This window comes from Epinephelus fuscoguttatus, linkage group LG3 (genome assembly GCF_011397635.1).
Source record: "Epinephelus fuscoguttatus linkage group LG3, E.fuscoguttatus.final_Chr_v1".
NCBI classification, from domain to species: domain Eukaryota; kingdom Metazoa; phylum Chordata; class Actinopteri; order Perciformes; family Serranidae; genus Epinephelus; species Epinephelus fuscoguttatus.
The window spans coordinates 38,000,105-38,019,004 of record NC_064754.1 but is presented as its reverse complement, the minus strand read 5'-3'; the positions used below and the strand labels follow the sequence as shown (position 1 = coordinate 38,019,004).

At 39.3% G+C, this 18,900-nt stretch overlaps 2 protein-coding genes across 2 annotated transcripts; both read right to left on the bottom strand.

The window, feature by feature from the left end:
* Positions 1–1,148: 1,148 nt before the first annotated feature.
* On the bottom strand, positions 1,149–8,785 carry LOC125885510 (tetraspanin-1-like). Its single transcript, XM_049571087.1, has 9 exons — positions 8,647–8,785; positions 7,644–7,755; positions 5,915–5,997; positions 4,075–4,290; positions 3,429–3,503; positions 3,193–3,300; positions 2,954–3,097; positions 2,754–2,846; positions 1,149–1,658 (listed from the first exon to the last, which is right to left on the bottom strand). The coding sequence occupies exons 3-9, from the start codon at positions 5,969–5,971 to the stop codon at positions 1,602–1,604; spliced, it is 750 nt and encodes a 249-aa protein (XP_049427044.1). The 5' UTR covers positions 5,972–5,997; positions 7,644–7,755; positions 8,647–8,785; the 3' UTR covers positions 1,149–1,601.
* rab3da (RAB3D, member RAS oncogene family, a) lies at positions 8,227–17,803 on the bottom strand. Its single transcript, XM_049571092.1, has 5 exons — positions 17,640–17,803; positions 14,044–14,277; positions 10,749–10,867; positions 9,259–9,383; positions 8,227–9,134 (listed from the first exon to the last, which is right to left on the bottom strand). The coding sequence occupies exons 2-5, from the start codon at positions 14,275–14,277 to the stop codon at positions 8,944–8,946; spliced, it is 669 nt and encodes a 222-aa protein (XP_049427049.1). The 5' UTR covers positions 17,640–17,803; the 3' UTR covers positions 8,227–8,943.
* Between the last annotated feature and the right edge of the window lie 1,097 nt (positions 17,804–18,900).

Sequence of the window (18,900 nt, the reverse complement as noted above, 5' to 3'; positions counted from 1 at the left end):
TAGACTTACACTGGGAAAGATATGTCCATTAATCAGTGGATGCGTTTTTTTGAGATCACATCCCAGCAAAATGACTTGTTTCACTATCAGAATTTGATCTGTTTGGTTTGATAACCTTTTGAAAGCCTTACAGTTACATCATTTTATGCCCATTCAAGTTAGCAGAGGGCTAAACAGGAAGTTAGCTGCTCGGCTGGTAAAGCCTCTAATGCACTTGCTGTATGAGCCATGCAGAAAATCTGGGCAATTTTATTGCAACTGAGGATCTTAAATGAACATGGCCCGGCCTCTAACGCCATATCTAGTTCTCGTTATACATCCATGGCTGTCACACAGTTGCTTATAGCGGACGCAGCACATTAGCATTCAGTAGTGTTTCCGCTCACCTGAATAATGCAGGCCCTAAACTCAACCTCCTTTTTGTCACTTCAGCTGCTAAATGCTCCACTATGTTCACGAGCTAGTTGCTAGCTTTGTGTGCCTGTTGGTTGGTGCAGAGCAGTGTACAGTGGGTTTTTAGTGTCTTCTCTCCAAATAAACTGCCTCCTGTGGCCTGAAACCCGAAAAAAAAAGCTGAAACACACATGGGAACTGCAGCCGAGAGATAATTATGTGTGAGTTCATCATTACCAGTTACCCTTTTCATATACAATAAGTCGTGTGATCCATTGTTAATATAAAAACATTGATTTAAGCTGCTTTAAAGAGTTTAGCAGTTTGTTTAAAGTTTGTAGCTGTCTGAAATACTCGCCAGTCTTCTCTCTGTTTCTTGCCACTTGTGGTATGGGTTAATATAATACTATCATGATTGAAGATAGAGAGTGAAAGCACTTTTATCCTTATTGTTGATATACATTTTCTAGTGGCGTGATAGCTTGTGATTGTTGTATGCTTATCTTCAATAATAATGATAAGAGAATTGCTTTTCTTGTGTGGGATCAGATAAACCCATAAAAACACTGGCAGAAAATTCCTCAGTGCATGTAAGATTCTCATGGTGCTTCAGTTGTTTGTCCATGCTTTGTTTAGTTAAAAATCCATATTATATAAGTGATAAATTAACAATTATCCTCTCACATAGTTTTACTGACAACCATGCAAATATATATTATGACATAAATATGCCAAAGAAGACCAGAATCCATGTGTAAATCAAAGAAGAAGGCAAGATTGTGATATTTATTATTTCAACATAATCAAACATACAAAAATAAATTCATTATATTACAGCTTGCAGTGAATGTGAAGGACAAAAACAACTGACGCAACCTACATGCAGAACCTCTCTTCCATGTACATCATCACATTTTACTAGCTATATGTATCAGTACATACAGTGTCAGCCATTCTTAAACATAAATAAATCACAGTATAAATGTGTACATATAGTTTTGAAAATAAGAACATATATTAGATCTACTGACCACATCTCCATCTTTGATTTTAATGCTCGACACATGTAGAGCATTAAAAGTGTGTCTGTCTAACAAACTGTCAAGTTTAAATCAAAACAAAACTTTAAACATAGAAAACTGCTTACAAATAAAATTTCTCCAACAATTACAAACATAATGTTGTCGTCTCATGCCAAACAGGAATCATCATGCCTTGCTGCCAATCTGATTGTAGAGAACCAGTGAAACCACCATGGCAGCAATCTGTAAAGACAAGAGTTCATCAATAATGATCTAAACACGGTGTAAAGATCTGAGATACAGGCTATATGAACTGTACAAGCTGAGAAGTTCTGAAGGATATACTATACTGTCTTAGGCTATAGCCTTAACTAAGTCCTGCAATAGTTAAACTTGCAATAACAATGATTGCTTGGCCTCTTGGTGGTAATGGAATCAACATGTGTACTCAACATTTATACATGTATAATCACCTTTTCAGTTGATATTGTGAACTTGTGAACTTAAAATTTACCCATCCAGCTGTTACACAACAACATCAGTCACTTGGAGTTGTGTTTCTGGCCAACTGATGAATGTACTGTAAAGTCCAATATTCACTTTCAATTTAAATCTGTTTATCAACTCCTGAGGGAAATATCTGTCTCACTAATCACTAACTGTGTCTGTCTGCTGTTTGGTGCTGAGCAGGTAGTGTTCAGTCATTTTTTAGAGCCTGCTGCGTCTGAAAACAACACTATGAGAGTGGACCAAAACAGCAAGGTTGTGGCACCTAAACAATGAGCTAAAACTCCCTATACAGCTAAAAGAAGCCAAGAGGAGCTGCAAACATTGTCATTTAATAAACTATTACTATACAAATAGCTATTTAAGACAATCTGAAGGTCATAATGTGTCTACAGACAAGTTTGTTAACAAATATCATTATAGTATATGTCATTATGGGTAACGAAGTCAAACAACAGCAATTTGTGACTTAAAACAAATGTAGTCCAGGGGCGTAAAGCGTGCATGATCCCTTCCCTACTTCCAAACCCTCTACTTCTAGCCACCTTGCTCAGACCACAACCACCATCAAACTTGGCCTTCAGTTTGATCTCAGCTACTGTACACACCTGTATAGGTTTGTAACTACAACTTGCACAATTGTGATTTGTTGCACAATTGTGATGTGCACAATTTGTTAACAACAAAGTAGTAACAAAGTAAGTTTTTGAGGCCGGTAATGACAAATTTAATATATATATATCATTCAAATACCACTCTGTGAAGCATCTGTAAAGTACACAGCATTCTTTCAAACTGGTGGCTTAGAAAATGGCTGTTTGATATTCATACCTCAAGAGCAGCAATTCCAAGCGCCACACCTGCAACGATCACAGCGTTGTCCTCTATCAGTTGCAGCAGCTTGCTAAAGCAACCATCAACCTCCTGAAGAGAAACATCATGTTTTAGCAGAGAGAAGGAACGACTGTTGCACTTCATCCCACTGGTTTTGTTGCTAACACGTTAAACCAAAAGTAAACGTAGTCTCGTACCGAAAGACTTGCTTCGTTTCTATTGCACACTCCCACAGTGATGGTTGCATTGCAACATGTGGGTGGATAAACATCTCCTCCATGATCCAGGTAAAACGGGGAGCCATTAAAGTCTGTGTAGTTCTTGAATCCACAGCATTTAAACTAGAATGAAACCACAAAGTGTTAATCCCAGAGCCATTGCTTTTGTCTCAAAAGTTGCATCAAATGAATATCTTGAGACTTTAGAAATACGGTACCTGATCCATGGTGCCATTCCAGAGAGAGGTTAGACTTTCCTTACGTCCATAGTCTTTTCTAATGCTTATTATAACTTCATCCTCCAGACCTTCAAGAAGCTGATCAGCCTGAGAAGGACAAGTTGAAAGTCATTGCACTCAATCAGTTTTTATGAACATTCCTAAGGGTTTTTAAACAATATTTTGATCTCTGCACTGGAAATTATTGCTGAGAAGATCCTGTGAGAGTCACTTACCAAATCCTGGAAGACGAGCAGCACCACAGCTCCTGCAACCTCGATGATGAAGATAATCAGCACAATGCTGAAGAACTAATTGGGGAGGAAATGATAAATGATACTGTAAAACTCTTACTGTAAAACATTTGTCTGGTAGCAGCATTGTGTATCCATAAAACCCAGAGCATTTAAGCAGATATTAAGATAGCTGAAAGGCAACAAACCTAAAGCTACATGCTAAAATATTTAACGGCTTCCTCTCAGAGCCAGCACATTCATACTAGGACTGAATGTGAAGGCATTCTTCGAGATTTCTCTGGTGAAATAAAGATCAAACATTTCAACATTTACAGTTACGAGAATTCACATTTAATATCCAAAAAGTCTCAGATATACAGGTAGTTCTCTGCCCTTTATTTCAAAATGAGGTTTATATCGCTTTGAGCAGACCTCAAACTACCACGAGTGAGAATTTAATTAAATCTTAAATCAGATTATTTAATTTAATTTAATTGGGGTCCATTATGTTTTAAGTAAAAAGGTCTCAAAGAGAATGTTTTCCATCTTCAAAATGAAAAGATATGTTGTCTATAACTTCTTTCTACAAACTTTTCTACTTTTCTTTTTAATGAATTCCCTCAGTCCCATGGCAAACATGGCTCACCGTCAGCAGCATACACCGGCTCTCCTTGACGGCTCCGCAGCAGCCCAGGAAGCCAATGACTAACAGCACGCCACCCACTGCCATGAGCAAGTAGCTGACGTAGACCAGCTGGGACAACCCAGATGGAGCGCCCTCCACATTATCCAGTAAACCCAGCAGAGAACCACTGTCCACTTTCACCCACACTCCCACTCCCAGGACGGCTGCACCTGCCACCTGCATGATGGGTGAGGAAAGGGCAGAGAAACAGGGGAAATCAGAGCGAGAATGCAAGGATGTGGCATTAAAGCATGAAGAAATAATCTTATGATGAAATACTGAAAAGATACAGCACAGACAGGAGCGACACGCTAAAAGGAGTTGCAATTCTTTATAATCAGGCAAAAGCAATAGCAAAGAAACCTAAAAAACGTTAAGTTGTACCATAACAGTACCATAGTCAGGAGTTCAGCCATGTTCTTTTGAAACAATACTTAAACATTTTTCAGCTTGTGTTTATTCACTTGCCAAATATGAGATGAGAAGATTGATACCACCCTCATGTTTGTATGCAAATATGAACCTACAGTTAGCTGCTGTTAGCTTAGCATAAAGACTGGAGGCAGGGCAAACAGCTAGCCTTGCTCTATCAAAAGGAACAAAGTGGTGGTTTTATAGTGGGCTCTGTAGCCTACATGGATTTATGAAGAGACCTGGATACAACGTTGGAGGCAGGCCCCCGTTCATTCAAGTTGCTCAGTGGGACAATTTTCAGTTAAGCGCTCCGCTAGCTTGATTTAATCATTACTTTGAAATGTTATTGGATCTAATGGTCCCGATAGTGAGACGAATGTTTTTGCGAGAGTTGTGACCCTCAAAAATTTATGGGGAAAAAGTCTTTTTGGCTCCTATTCATGGATGTATTAAAAGTCCTGGATACAGCGTTGGCAGCAGGGCTCTGTCAATTTCTGTTATACTTGCTCAGTGGTGCATGTAGCCAAAATTGCTCTATGTCCGCAGTATGAAATTACCCAGATGATCAGTGCTCCTACTGCATCATTGGGCCCATAGAGCAGGCGTACTAGAGACTTATGTCTGCTGAGATTGGCTGAGTGCAGCCAAGGGCGGCCGAGCAGTTAACCTTTGCCAGCCAAGCAGCTGACTTCTGGTTAAGGGCTCTGCTAACTTCAGTGGCGATAAAATAATTAAATTTTGTGGCTCTTTTAGATTTACCAAATGTCATTGGACTGAATGGATAAAATTTTGATAGTGGAATGAATCATTTCGTGGGGGTTGTGACGCTTAAAAAAAAGATGTCTCTTTCCTAATGTAAATCTATGGGATTAACTCTTTTTGGGCCCAATGGCATCAGGTGATGGACCCTGGAAATTGCAGTGCCACTGTTTGGCAACTACAAAAATTGGCTTCAAAGCCCAGTGTGCACCTCCTGGGTGCCTGGCGCCATTGCATCATGTGGGCAGCCCGGATATTGTAATTCTACATTCAGCCACTGTGTAAAATTGTCTTCAACGCATGCCGCTGTTTCTGAGGGCTTGGTTATGTGCTGGGCTATTTCTTGTCTGGGTGTGATGACTTCCTGAAGTTTTGTTGGTTGCTAGACAACCAGTAGAGACTCTACTTAGTGAGCTGTTAGTTAACTCTTAAGGTGCTGGATTTACCTTCAGACAGCCCTGAATAAAGGAAGTGCACAGCTGGTTTAGCTGCAAAGAAGCATTTTATACAAAGCCAACAGGAATAGCTTGCACCCTGTCATACATTATTATTTATGTGACCAGGCCAACGTGAATAGAGCCGGACAGCAAAAGCAGAAAAATAAGTAGTTTTATTTTTTCCAACTTACAAAGATGCCGCCATTGAAGATAAACATCATAATTTTGAGAAAGCTGGAGCAACACATCTTGGCTTTTTTTTCTTCTTTTCACACTGTTAAAAAAAGGAGAACAAAACAGCTTGTTAGTTGAGCTGATAACTAAATGTTCATATAATTTGTAATACTTCCTCATTATCTCTTAGGGGATTTTAGTTAAGCCCAACTTTGCATTTTACCTTACATGTAGGAAAATCAATGTTATGAGGATGGATTACAACACAAGTGAGCACCAACATGGGTCAGATGGCATTTGCTTTGGTTAAACATTAACCACAGTAACTGGCAGGAAAACAGAAGGGGTCTCAATCACCTCTAAATGTGGCAAGATTTTCATGCTGATGTCATCCACAGTTTCAGTTAATGTGTGAGATAAAGTGCTTGTTTATATCCACACTTCATTTTGCCTTGCCTGCAAGTTATGTTAAGGACTACAAAGCACACATTTGAGTCACATGGCACATTTGTGGGTTTCCTCTTTACAGACGTCGCCATCTGGTACAGAGAGAGAAAATTCACTTCCTCACAGCTCTGAACTTTTGTACTCTTCACTGTAAAACTGTGCAAGAAGTTTTATAGTTTCGCTGCACTTTCCATCAATTTTACCATCAAATTGTGGCCCATATCTACATCAGTTAAGACTACAATGGTCTTTTTCTTCACTCTTAAATGTCTTCACAACTTGAAATGCAGTATGCCATAAAATTCATGTTCTACATGTTTTAAAGGTGCCATGTAAGTAGGTCATAATAGGGCTCCAATTAATCACTTATCCTTGGATGTGTTTGTCATTAATGGTAAAGTTGAGGTATCTTATCAGTTTATTGGTAGTCCCACAGAAAGCAGCCCAGAAGAGCCATAAAACACACAAACACCCTTATCCCTAATCTTGCACAACTTTGTTTCCGTCTCTTCTCTGTATCAGGGAAATTACCTCACTTTTATAGTTACCGTTCATTTAGCATCTCTTCCTTATTGCAGCTTTGACTGTAATATTTAGTAGGAAACTTGGCACCTGTTACCTTGTTTATAAGAGGCAATAAAATGCTTGACCAGCACCAGCACAATCACATGTTGTTTATTTGGATACATTTTATGGAAGCCCTGAGGCCGCAAAACGGGACAAATAATTTTTAACACAACCTAAAAAGTCTGAGAACATTTTAAGTTTCCTACATCAGCTCTGTTACTAGAAATGTAACAGCTGAAGTAGCTAGTTTCCTCTGCTGTGTAGAGTTCTTTGGTTTTATATATAGTGTTTAAGAGGACTCAGTTGGTTGAGACTTGGCTTATTCAGTCTTATGGTCATTATAGTAAAGTTTAATTATTACAAGTAAACCTACTCAAATATGAAAATAACTTTAACCAAATTAAAACTACTTAGACATAACTGAGCAATAGACATCAGGTAACAAAGTACCTTGCTATGGGAGGTAAACCTTTGATTACGAGAGAAATATGAGAACATCAATTATCATAGTACATCACCATACATCACCCTTTATCACCCTTTTGTTTCATTATCTTTATGGCAGGTAAATGAAAAGTTCTCTAAGGCAAAAACACACCAGATCACATCATATGTTAATTCATGAAAATGTGTTTTTAGGTGGTTTTATATTCAAAATAAACATTTCTCGTTGTTGATCATACAGTTGGAAAATATTTTAACTAAAAATATGAAAAAGCATGGAGCACATACCTGTGCTGTTCTGTCCGTCTGTCCGCTGAGGTCTGATCAGTCAGGAGTGTTTGCTCAACAACGCTTTCACAGGCCCCTTTATCTTCTCGCAGGTTTCACTCACACTCTCACGCTAACGCGCACACACACACACACACAAGGGAAAGAGAGTTCATGCCCCACACGTCACCGACTTTGCTTTCGCATAAGCGACATTTCCTGCTGACCAAAGTCCCTCTCCAAAATAGAGCAGAAACTTTATGACCAGAAACTTTATGATCAATTCATGCTTATCATATTGAACTTCATTAATGATTTCTTAAATTTGACACATAACTCATAACACCATTTCAAAAAGAGGAATTAAATAATTTAATGTTGGAAATGAACACAAACTTGATGAATGTTTCATTTTCTAATGAATGGAAAAACACTTTGGGGATGAAATGTATGACGATTGATTTCCTTGTATAATGACTAATTACTAATGTCAACACTGCCTGAAAACTTGAAGAGAACTAACAAACTTCTCCTATTATTTCTAAGTGTTTAATACAGAAAAACAACATGTAATTACTTCAAATGAAAGCCATCAGACATAATGTATAGATCCACATCTTTTAATCTCAACTTTTAGAGACACATTAACCTGGCAAAGGAAATAACTAGCATTAACCATTGAAGGTACAAACAGAAAATAAAAACAGAAAAATATAAATTAAAGCAAATGAGAACATCCCTCAGTAATAACAAGTCTGGACTGGGCACATAGACTTGGAATGACACAGCACCTTTCAGGTATGTTTGACTTCAACCTTCAGGTATGTTTGACTTTGTACATAACAGTTAGTGAGCCTTCTTCCTCAGCAGGATCAGAAGTTCACAGGATACACAGTGTGCGGTAATGAGTCACAGTGATGTATTTTCATGCAACACCCACAAGGGGGCAGCATGACAAAAGTAAATCACAGTGATCCCCATGCCGTGCTGAATTTTGGCTTTTGCCTTTCATTCACATCCTCACCTGCAACAGGTGCTGTTCACCCACTGTGCAGAGGTGTCGGACAAAAGGCACAGCTGCTCAATGTATCTCTTTGGCATCTCAGTGTAACAGTCACATTTGAATCACGATGAAGCTGGACTTGTCACCAAGTTGAGAAAAGATAAAATGAAAAAAAGGAGAGCAAGGCATCCATGATAGTGTTGAAGTAACATGAATAAGTACATTCACAATGATAGGTGTTTGACAATTCAGATAATCTGTGTGTGTGTGCATGTGTGACCATGAAACCCGCTTTCTATGAATTTCCACTGCCAACTATCAGCACGCACAGCCTCCCGGGCTGCTGCGGGGTGTCTCGTTCAGGCCTGCCTCCTTGTGATTGGCTGACGATGGACTGGCATCACCGTTGACGCTCTCGTTCATCTTCTCGCAGATGGCATCCACCAGTTTGTCAAAAACCTGCTTCACGTTGACGTTGTCTTTGGCACTGGCCTCAAAGAACTGGAAGCCTGGAGAGAGTGGAGAGAGACAGGACTGTGAGTGATTATTAATTAATGTTTGTCTTGTGGTTTCTTGCTGAGCATGCAATAAAAGTGTGTGTGTGTGTGTGTGTAATTGGGTGTGTGAGCTAACCGAGCTCTGTAGCCAGTCTTTGGGCATCTTCAGTGGGGACCTGCCTGTCCTCTTCCAAATCCAGCTTATTGCCTACCAGCACAACTTGAGCGTTGCCCCATGAGTACGTCTTGATCTGGGTTGCCCTGGGAAACACCAACACAACATTCTCACAACTATGAAACTGTATGACCTCCAACACTGAGGCAACACTGAGGAAATTTATTGGTGTATGTATTTCTGACATTTAAAGTGTTCGTTGTTAATAACTGAGGTTTGTTTAAAGACAGCGGTGGAAAGCACATTTACTCAACTACTGCTGGTTAAGTATGGTTTTAAAGGTCTTGCACTTTACTTGAGTATTTCAATTTTATGCTACATTTTTCTCCACAACATTTCAGAGGGAAGTATTGCACTTGTTAGTCCACTACATTTATCTGAAAGGTAAAGTTACTAGTTACATTGTACATATATTTAGATACAAAACGCATCAACTTATAACTCCACCTCAGCCAGCTGTGACATTAAAATGCTGATTACTAGTTAATGCATTAGTAATAATATTCCAATAATAAGACGTATATAATCATGGGTGGATTACTGAATGGGCCTACCGGGCACAGGCCTGGGGGCCGAGAGTGTCAGGGCCCTTCATGACCTTCATTTGCAAGATGTCACATGCCAAATCAACACATACAAAGAGACACAAAGCCACAAAAAGATGCAAAATGACTACAAAGTTTGTGTGTCTACCTCCTATGTAGGGGAGGTGGTGAGGCCCCTTTGCATATCTGTGCCCAGGGGCCTATTATCGAATAAAAAAACATTCTAATGAGTACTTTACCTTATGATACTTAAGTATGTTTTGCTGATAAAACGTTTGTACTTGGGTCATTTTGATTGCAGGGCTTATACTTGCATCAGAGTATTTTCAGAGTGGTATTTCTAATGTTACTTCAGTAAAAGATATGAATGCCTCTTCTACCACTGTTTTAAAAATGAAGTAATGTCTGTGCATAGGGATAAAAATAGAGCTGTGAGTTACAGCAAAATCATGTTTATACATGTTTTCATTTGCTGCAGTTTAACCCCAAGAATTACTAATGCTACTACTGCTGTTATTTTGCAGGGTTTCCATGCAGCTATCCATAGCTTTTTATACTTGAGTAAATATTTCACAGTGACTGGAGTTAAATTGTCAGTTGTGTATATGAAAAACTTTCTTTCTGTGTCTATGATGATATGCTGCTTTTCTTTGCTGTATCCTGCTACTGCAGCAATGCAACAAATTCCCCTCAAGTTTTGTTTTGTGTATCAAACACATAGCAAAAGGGCAGAGCGCCTCTAGGTCATAAAAAACTCCACACAATCAAATGCCACAGGACAACACACACACACTGTAGCTTCACACATGCCTTCACCTGTTGGATAACACACACACACACACACACACACACACAGATATACACCTTGGTGAAATGGTAGGACATTACATCTGAAGGTCTACCCACCAGTCCTGAACAGCACAGAATGACTCCTGGCTTGTGATATCATACATCAACAGGAAGCCCATGGCTCCTCTGTAGTAAGCTGTGGTGATGGTCCGGTAGCGCTCCTGCCCTGCGGTGTCCTGTAAACACAAAACACAACTGTGAGATTCTGGGTCTTCAGTCTCAAAGGGGGAGTGAGGGGGTGGCTGATGTTGAAGGCTGGGTGACTGGCAGACAATATTCCAACACACAGAGAATAATCCTTAAAAACTAAACCCATTCCTTAAATGAAAATACAAAGAGAACCCCGGGGGAGGGAAACACATAGTTAACTTTGTGAATCATTAACTCTCTTGGAACAGAAGCTAATCTCTCCCGTCATGTGTTGATGTTGCCACACCCTGTAAATACACCAGGATCTGCTCTCTGCGTCTTTCCTGTGCCTTTAGGAACAAATATGAGTTCTAAAGAGGTCATTTGTCTTCTTTATGCTCTTGTTTGGTTGCAGCAAAACAAATGATAACTCTAATGCTGATATGTTAAAACTAGAAATAAGACTTTAACTCTTTAATCTTATAGGATTAAATGTTAAATGTTCAAATGAACGGCCAGCAGCTGTCATGTACAATATTAAACCCATGCACTCTGAAGATGGAGGTTTTTACAGTAGCCTATATGTCACAGAGACCATACTGTGGGAGTCACAGCATGAGATGTTACCACCATCTTAAAGCCCTTTATGCCCAACACTGCTGCAGAGTTTTACAAAATGAGTTGAGCTTGTTTTAATGGCCCCATGAAACCCATTCAAACCCATTCAAGTTGCTCACCAGCCAATAACATTTTACTTGGCACCTTCCCCGTGTAAAAGTATGCAACTGTATCATTGTTAAGCAGAGCAGAGAGGGCCCTCTCTGCTGAATACATTAAGCTAAAAGAAAAAAAAAAAAGATGTATTACTTTCATCTAACAGGAGTACTGCGGGTGAGTCCTCGCCTTCCACTAACATTCAGTAATAGATCTGTCCTGGGTGTCAGTCTGCGCAGTAAGCACATTCAGCTCCGGCAGCTCAAACCCATGCATCTTTCATGAACCCTGCCGTCTGGGGACGATGTTAAACATCAACTGTCATTAACTCCGGAGTGTGAGAAATTAGTTTACGCCACATCCGTGACAGGCAGCAGCGTGTAAGAGGGCAAACTAGGGAACAGGGTGAGGATAAACAGTCTGTGTTGTGCAACAACGCTTTCAAAAGCACTATTCACTCTGCATTACTTTGAGGCTGTATTTTAGAACCTCTCAACCCCAGGTAACTGCCGTTAATTACCTCAAGTAAATTACAGCTCTGACATTAAAGAGACTGCAGCGTTTTATACTCAATTTTGCTGATATAGTGTCTGTCGAGGCTGTTTGCTCTGTACAGTGTCATTTTTTATCTGCTGTGGGGAATGAAAACGCTTTCTGAGCATTCTCCTGGAAATTATTAGGAGCTCTATAGACCTTAATGATGTGAGTGTCACGGCTCTTTCTAAACTGACGCCTCTGCTGCCAGCTAACTACACTCTTAATCCTATTAACTAACGTAATTAGGGAAATTTCTGCTCTTTGCAGTCTTGTTTTTGTCAAAAGGCAGAAAATGCAGAGACATTTGGTTCTTTTCTTTATCCTCATAGAACTGAATAATAATCAGTGTGTTGGGTTTTGGAGTTTGATAGCCTACTGTCTCATTTACTTCCACAATACTTGGGCACCATTGTGAGATAATAATTCTATGATTCATTACAGTTGAGTGAAATCCTGATTGGGTCAATTTGGGCCATTTGACCAATGAAGGATGTTGTTCCTTCCTTAACACTTTTACATGACAACATCTGTAAAATCTGCAAAGTAATTACATTTCTTTTGCACATTTTCATTCATTTGGTGTTGAATTATATTTGTGGTAAATTAGTTTTGTTAAAGACCATTATATAAATGAAAAAAAAATCCCTTATAATGAATGGAAAAGGTACCATTCTGTACCAACCCACTTGGAAACAATTAAATAAATCTGGGTTTAAATGGACATTTTTCATACATCATGGTTTCTACATGTGTGTTGTTTCAATTCTGCAAATATTACAATTCCAGTAAAAGTCTGCAGCGACATAAATTAAGTCATATCGACAGTCAGGATTTGCAAATAGCAACATATTTGATGCAAAAATATTAGTTTTGTCACCCACTGTCAGTGACCCACATCACTCCTAAAGTGTATGTTTGCAAATATATGACTTTCGTACTCTAGAACTAGCCGCGGGCTGACTGCTAAAGGTGCAGAAATGTAAATTATCTTAGGAGTATATAAACCAAATGCCATACAAGGTGACTAATTATAACTTTCCCAGGCAGTCCACTATTTCTGTTGTCAGTTTTAAAAACAAAGCAACTGCCGTAAGTAGCGTCACATAAAAAAATATCACAATCAAAGTGGTAAAGAAAGACGACAGACATTAGGTTTTTACACACAGCACTCTAAACTTTTTATGTGCCAGATTAATTAGAGTTAAATCTAGTCGAACTGTAACACAGTCTGCCAGCTTTTACTTCTCTGCCTCTGCACTGAGTAAACATCTATCAGTTTGTACTGGCCTTATCTGCCAGACTTCCACCCTTTCTTCCTGCTGCAGAGGAGAAACCAGACTATGTGCACGTGACGACGGTAAACAGTTTGAAAGCAGGAAGGTGAAAGAAAGTGAAGGATTTTTTAATTAGCTTTGCTTTGAGATTCTTTTTCATGCCAAAATAATCTGCCATGCTTTAAACTACAATTAACTGAGAGTGCCACATAGCTTTGTCTATAAAGTATCACTTTAGAGCTCTTCAAGAGTGGAAACAAACCTTTAAAGTGTAGGTGCTTTCATAAAACCTTTACATCTAACATTATTCTCACTTTTGGCACGTGGGAGCGTTACTGTACATCACTTAAGTTTCAGAATAATAATGTCATTTGACAGTGTTACAAATAACTTTTGTTTATGGCTATCTTTCTTTTCTTTCTGCTGCAATATGCCATCTCTTTTAGTTTTCTCTTTCCAGCTCTTAGTCCATGGAAATAAAATATCTATAAAAAGTACAAATGTGAAAAAGCTTTACACCTAATTTTTCACCTTTATATTAAAGGCATTCGGAACACAGAGTGTAAATTCAATACATCTTTAAAACATACTTGTTTGTGTTATATTTCCCCATATCACATCTCACACCAGCATGAAAACTGTACATGAATCTTCTTTTTAGCATATTTCAAAGATCAATGTGTATTTTTCCAACTTACCCAGATCTGAAGTTTGACCCTCTTGTCGTTCCTGTAGATGGTCTTCACTTTGAAGTCGATGCCCACTGTGCTAACAAAGGCTGAAGTGAAGGAGTCATCGGCAAACCGGAATAGGAAGGATGTCTTTCCCACGCTGCTGTTGCCGATGATCAGCAGCTTAAACATGTAGTCAAAGTTTTGGTCAGCTGCATCCCTCTGCTCCGGGCCCGCCCCTGGATCTCTGGCTAGTGCCATCTATCAAATGAAGGAGGACAAGAGGAGAGGGATGATCTGTCAGACTGTGAAACTCTTTCAGAAACTAGAATGACCACCATGCGGTTGTATGGCTCTGCACACCAGTTAGGTTACAGTTACAGTTACAGTTTACATCCATGTCTGTTCACACTCATATGTAGCAATGACCGTTGATAATGCTTCAAATATGGATGCTGCACCCAAGATTAGTGCCACCAATTAAGTATCAGACCAAATGTCTCCCCTTCTGACCTGACGTAAAATAATGGTAAGTGTTTCTGCAGAATATTGTGATGTCACAGTGAATTTGACCTTTGGGAGATAAAATGTCATCACTTCATCATTTTTCCTATTAGACATTTGTGCGACAGTTTGCCATAATTAGTGTATGAATTATTGAGTTATGGCCAAAAATATGTTCTGAGGTCCCATGGACCTTGACTTCTGACAACCAAACTCTTATTAGTTCATCGTTGAGTCCACTGGGATGTTTGTGCCAAATTTCAAGAAACTCACTCCAGGCATTCTTCAGAAATACCATTCACAAGAATGGGATGGACAAACAACAGGAAAACATAATACCTCTGGCAACAGCCACCAGTTTCTAAGTTGTGAGGATATGCCTCTTTTCTTTTGCCTCATGAGATTGTCAATTAAATATCTTTGGATGCTGGACAACAGTCAGAGAAAGCAGGCACTTTGATGACATGAACTCAGGCTTTTGGATATTGTGATGGGAATTTTTCACAAAATTTCTGATATTTCATAGACAAAGTGATCAATCAAATGATCAAGACAATAATCTGCAGATAAATTGATGAAAAAAATCTTTTGTTGCATCCCTAATAGAAAATATGAATCCAATCAAGAGTTGAAAGGCCCAACAAAAGATGGCTATGATGGAGAAATCAGACAAAAGATCCGCACGCTGTCATGACAGTTTCCAATGCATTTATTCATTCCAGCAATGATTTGATCCAACAGAGATTTTTAGCAAGGAAGTCTATGTAATGTACTACTGCAACTAACAATTATCTTTATTGCTGATTATTTTCATGATAAATCGTTTAATCTATAAAATGTCAAAAAAGTGAAAAATAGTCATCACAATTTCTCAGAGGCCAAAGTGGAGTCTTTAAATTGCTTCTTTTGTCCAACCAACAGTCCAAAACCCAAAGACTCTTCATTTTCTATTATAAATGACAAAGGAAATCAGCAAATCTTCATATTTAAGAAGCTGGAATGAGCAAATGTTTGACATTTTTGCTTAAAAAAAGGACTGAAACAAGCTGCAACAACTGGGGCTAAAAATGAAGCCAACATGTTAAGTGCCAAAACCTGCAGTTCCTGTAATGGCCACTTGAGGCTGGCTCCAGAAGCCTGTCAGTACCCATAGATTCGTTTATAACGCTGCCTTTTACATTTCATTAAGGCTTAAAGTTACGCATAATTAATGCATAATTAAAGTTACGCATAACCACAATGCAACAGCACCTGCCTCTCGCCCAAATACAGTCACTTCTGGCTCCAAAAACACATGATGGGAACGGCCGAAATGCCAAACTCGAGGATTCAAAAGGAGAATCCACAAACCAATGGGTGACATCACGGTAACTATGTCCATTATTTTAACAGTCTATGGACTGAAATAATTAATAATCGATATAGTTGGCGATTCATTTCTTTCAATCGACTAATTGTTGCAGCTCTAATGAAATGAATACAGTGTTGTTACATAAAGTGTTTATTAAGAACTAAATGCAATGTGGGAAATCACATCCATGTCAAACTATTAACAAATGTATGAATCTCATTAGTGAGGCAAATGTTTATTTTATTTAAATTGTTTAAGTGATGACAACTGAAAAAGTGAAGCAGAAATGGGATTAGTATTAGATCTGGAAAAGTCCAGGGTTACTATTTGCAACATGCGACAAGTATGTCAACTATGTGTTTAGCTGATAAATCCCCTTTGCTGGTAAGATCATGCAGCTAATAAAACATCCTGGAGTTAGCATTTAACTTGAGTAATGAGTATGATCGGCCTCAGCGCCCACCTCCCTGGCTGATACTGGCTTACTTAAAGACTGGGGGATGTCTGGGACAGTGATGTGGTCAGACAGTACTTGTGTGTTCGAATGTCAGGGTGAGGAATCTCAGCTATTTGAGAATTCACACTCACATGCCTGAAAGTCATTCGCACTAATAGCTGAGCAGATGTTGATGCTGGTAAATGGAAGTGCTGTTTTAAAAATGGTCTATCTTCCTCCCCACCCCTCATCCCTCCTAGCTCTCATCTCTGTGCTATGAATCACAACCAGGGCGTGCTCCCTCCACTGTTTCTCCCTTTATCAGTCACCCACACTGTTCGCTCTCTGTCCATTTGTCACACACACTCACACTGCAAAACTTATAGCATCAGTGGATGCTGAGCGGTGGGCGAGGAGGGCAATAGATTCCCCTCCCCTCCCTGTATATTTCATCCATCATCCATCTGACCATCCATCGACCTGCTCACGCTCCCGTTTAAACACACACTAACACCCTCGCACGGCCATTTATCTTCCTTAACTCTCTTTCATTTTCATCCATCTATGCATCCCTCCTGTCATCATCCATCCGTATCTCCCCCCTCCCACCCAACACTCTCTCCTTCCTCCATCTTTCTGCATCACAAGGAGACTGAACCATCCATTCATCCACACATCCTCCACACACCCTCCTCTTTCAGAGAGGCTGAGCTGAGTCCTGTACTCCTCCCTGATTGCTGAGATCACTCTGGAGACCAGCTCAGCATTACCACTTCCAAGACCATAAAGCGGGACTGGCCTGCGTGCTGCTGCTGCTGTACACACTCAGCAAAACACTAATATCAACGCATGCGCATACACGAGTGGGAAAAGACGTTCAAACTGCTGTGTGGAGGTTTGTAACGCACTGTGCTTTAACTGAGACAGAGGAAAACTGGGTGTCTTGCGTAAAAGCAACTGCGTCATCATACAAAATATGACTTTACGGCAGATGTTGACGTCCAGTCTGAAGTAGTCAAAGAATGGAACTGGGGTGCGCACTTAGCAAAACCAGGCTGATGTTTGCATGAGGACACATGGGGTCATGACACTTGTTGACACTTCAGACTCAGTGTAGTTATTCCCACGCAGACCAGCCTGATATGCTCCAAACACAGATATAAAAGTTTGGTGAGATGTACGATGACCCTGCACTAACAGTTAACGTAACGTTTACCTAATTTGCCTACACTGCCCCACCATACGGTAACGTTAGCTCAACTAACGTTACAAACTGATGCCATTAAAACAAACCCTCAGCCGTTACTGACAACTGTGTGAATGTTAACTTACCTTAGATGTTAGTTGATAAGTCTGTCTCCTCCGTCCTTCTCCACGGTCTGTCTCCTGCACCTGGAAGCCGATGGGCGTGCACTGCTGTCGGCCGCTCCAATTCCGCCGCTCCGCTCCCGGATCTCCAGGCTGTGCGTGTGCCTGTCACCGGGACACCCACCGTGTAAACGGCGTCAAGACAGCCGGGATATATACACGGTACTTCCGGTGATGACTTTCAAAATAAAATCTTACTTTTTTTTCAAATTTAAAAATGAAAACCATGTTTGACACCTATGCAAGTGCAAACTTATTGGAGTTATTTGTTTGAGTAACTTTGGAGCAAACTTTGCATTCTGCATGCATATTGCAATATTCAGCACTAAATAGTGGCTGATGCTTTTCATCCTCCTTTGAAATTTTGTTCAGTGTTGATACTACAGTGCAGTACCTTTATGTATACTAGGCTATGATATCTCGGGGATAATTAATATATAGAGCTGTGACTAATAATCGTTTCCTTACCCATTAATATTACGATTTCTGAGTTGAATTGATTAAGAAAAAACATCTGAAAAGGACTCAACTTTGCAAAGATTTAAATACTTCACCTCTTCCTTTGTAATGCATCTCAACATGTATATATAAACTTTATTGTAATATGCACATTTCTATTAATTTAGTCTTGAAACTTTGATAAATTATTCCATCTTTTTTTTTTTATCTTTTCTTATGTATGATACTTGTCATATCATATGGGAGGTATCTTCATAAGCCATTTTGGCTTCTAACCTCTTTTGCACAATGTTCAAACTTTCAAATTCCCACTGTCTTTTTAACACACATGTGCAAATCAACCTAACTAACTGTTGAGATTACAATTGTGAGAAACTAGTGAAAAACTCCACGGTAACATCTTTAAATTGCTTCTTTTGACCAACCGTTTGAAACCCCCCAAAAATATTCAAGTAAAATGACATACAACAAAGGCATGCAGCAATGGTTTGCTTTCAAGTAGCTGGAAATATCAAAATGTTGGGCTTTTTTGCTTGATAAATTACTTTGTAATTCATCAGTTACCAACATTGTTGCTGAAAAAATCTGGAAATACACCAATTGATTAATTAACTATTTCTTTTTTAACGTAAACGTAAGTAGTAAGGTACTATACTGACAGATTTTCCATGAGCCTTTGTCCTGTCAAACTTTTAATTTGAAGGTAAAATCACCACATTTCCTGTATTATTGGTTGGTAACTGATGCAGTTTCAATAGTAAACTTA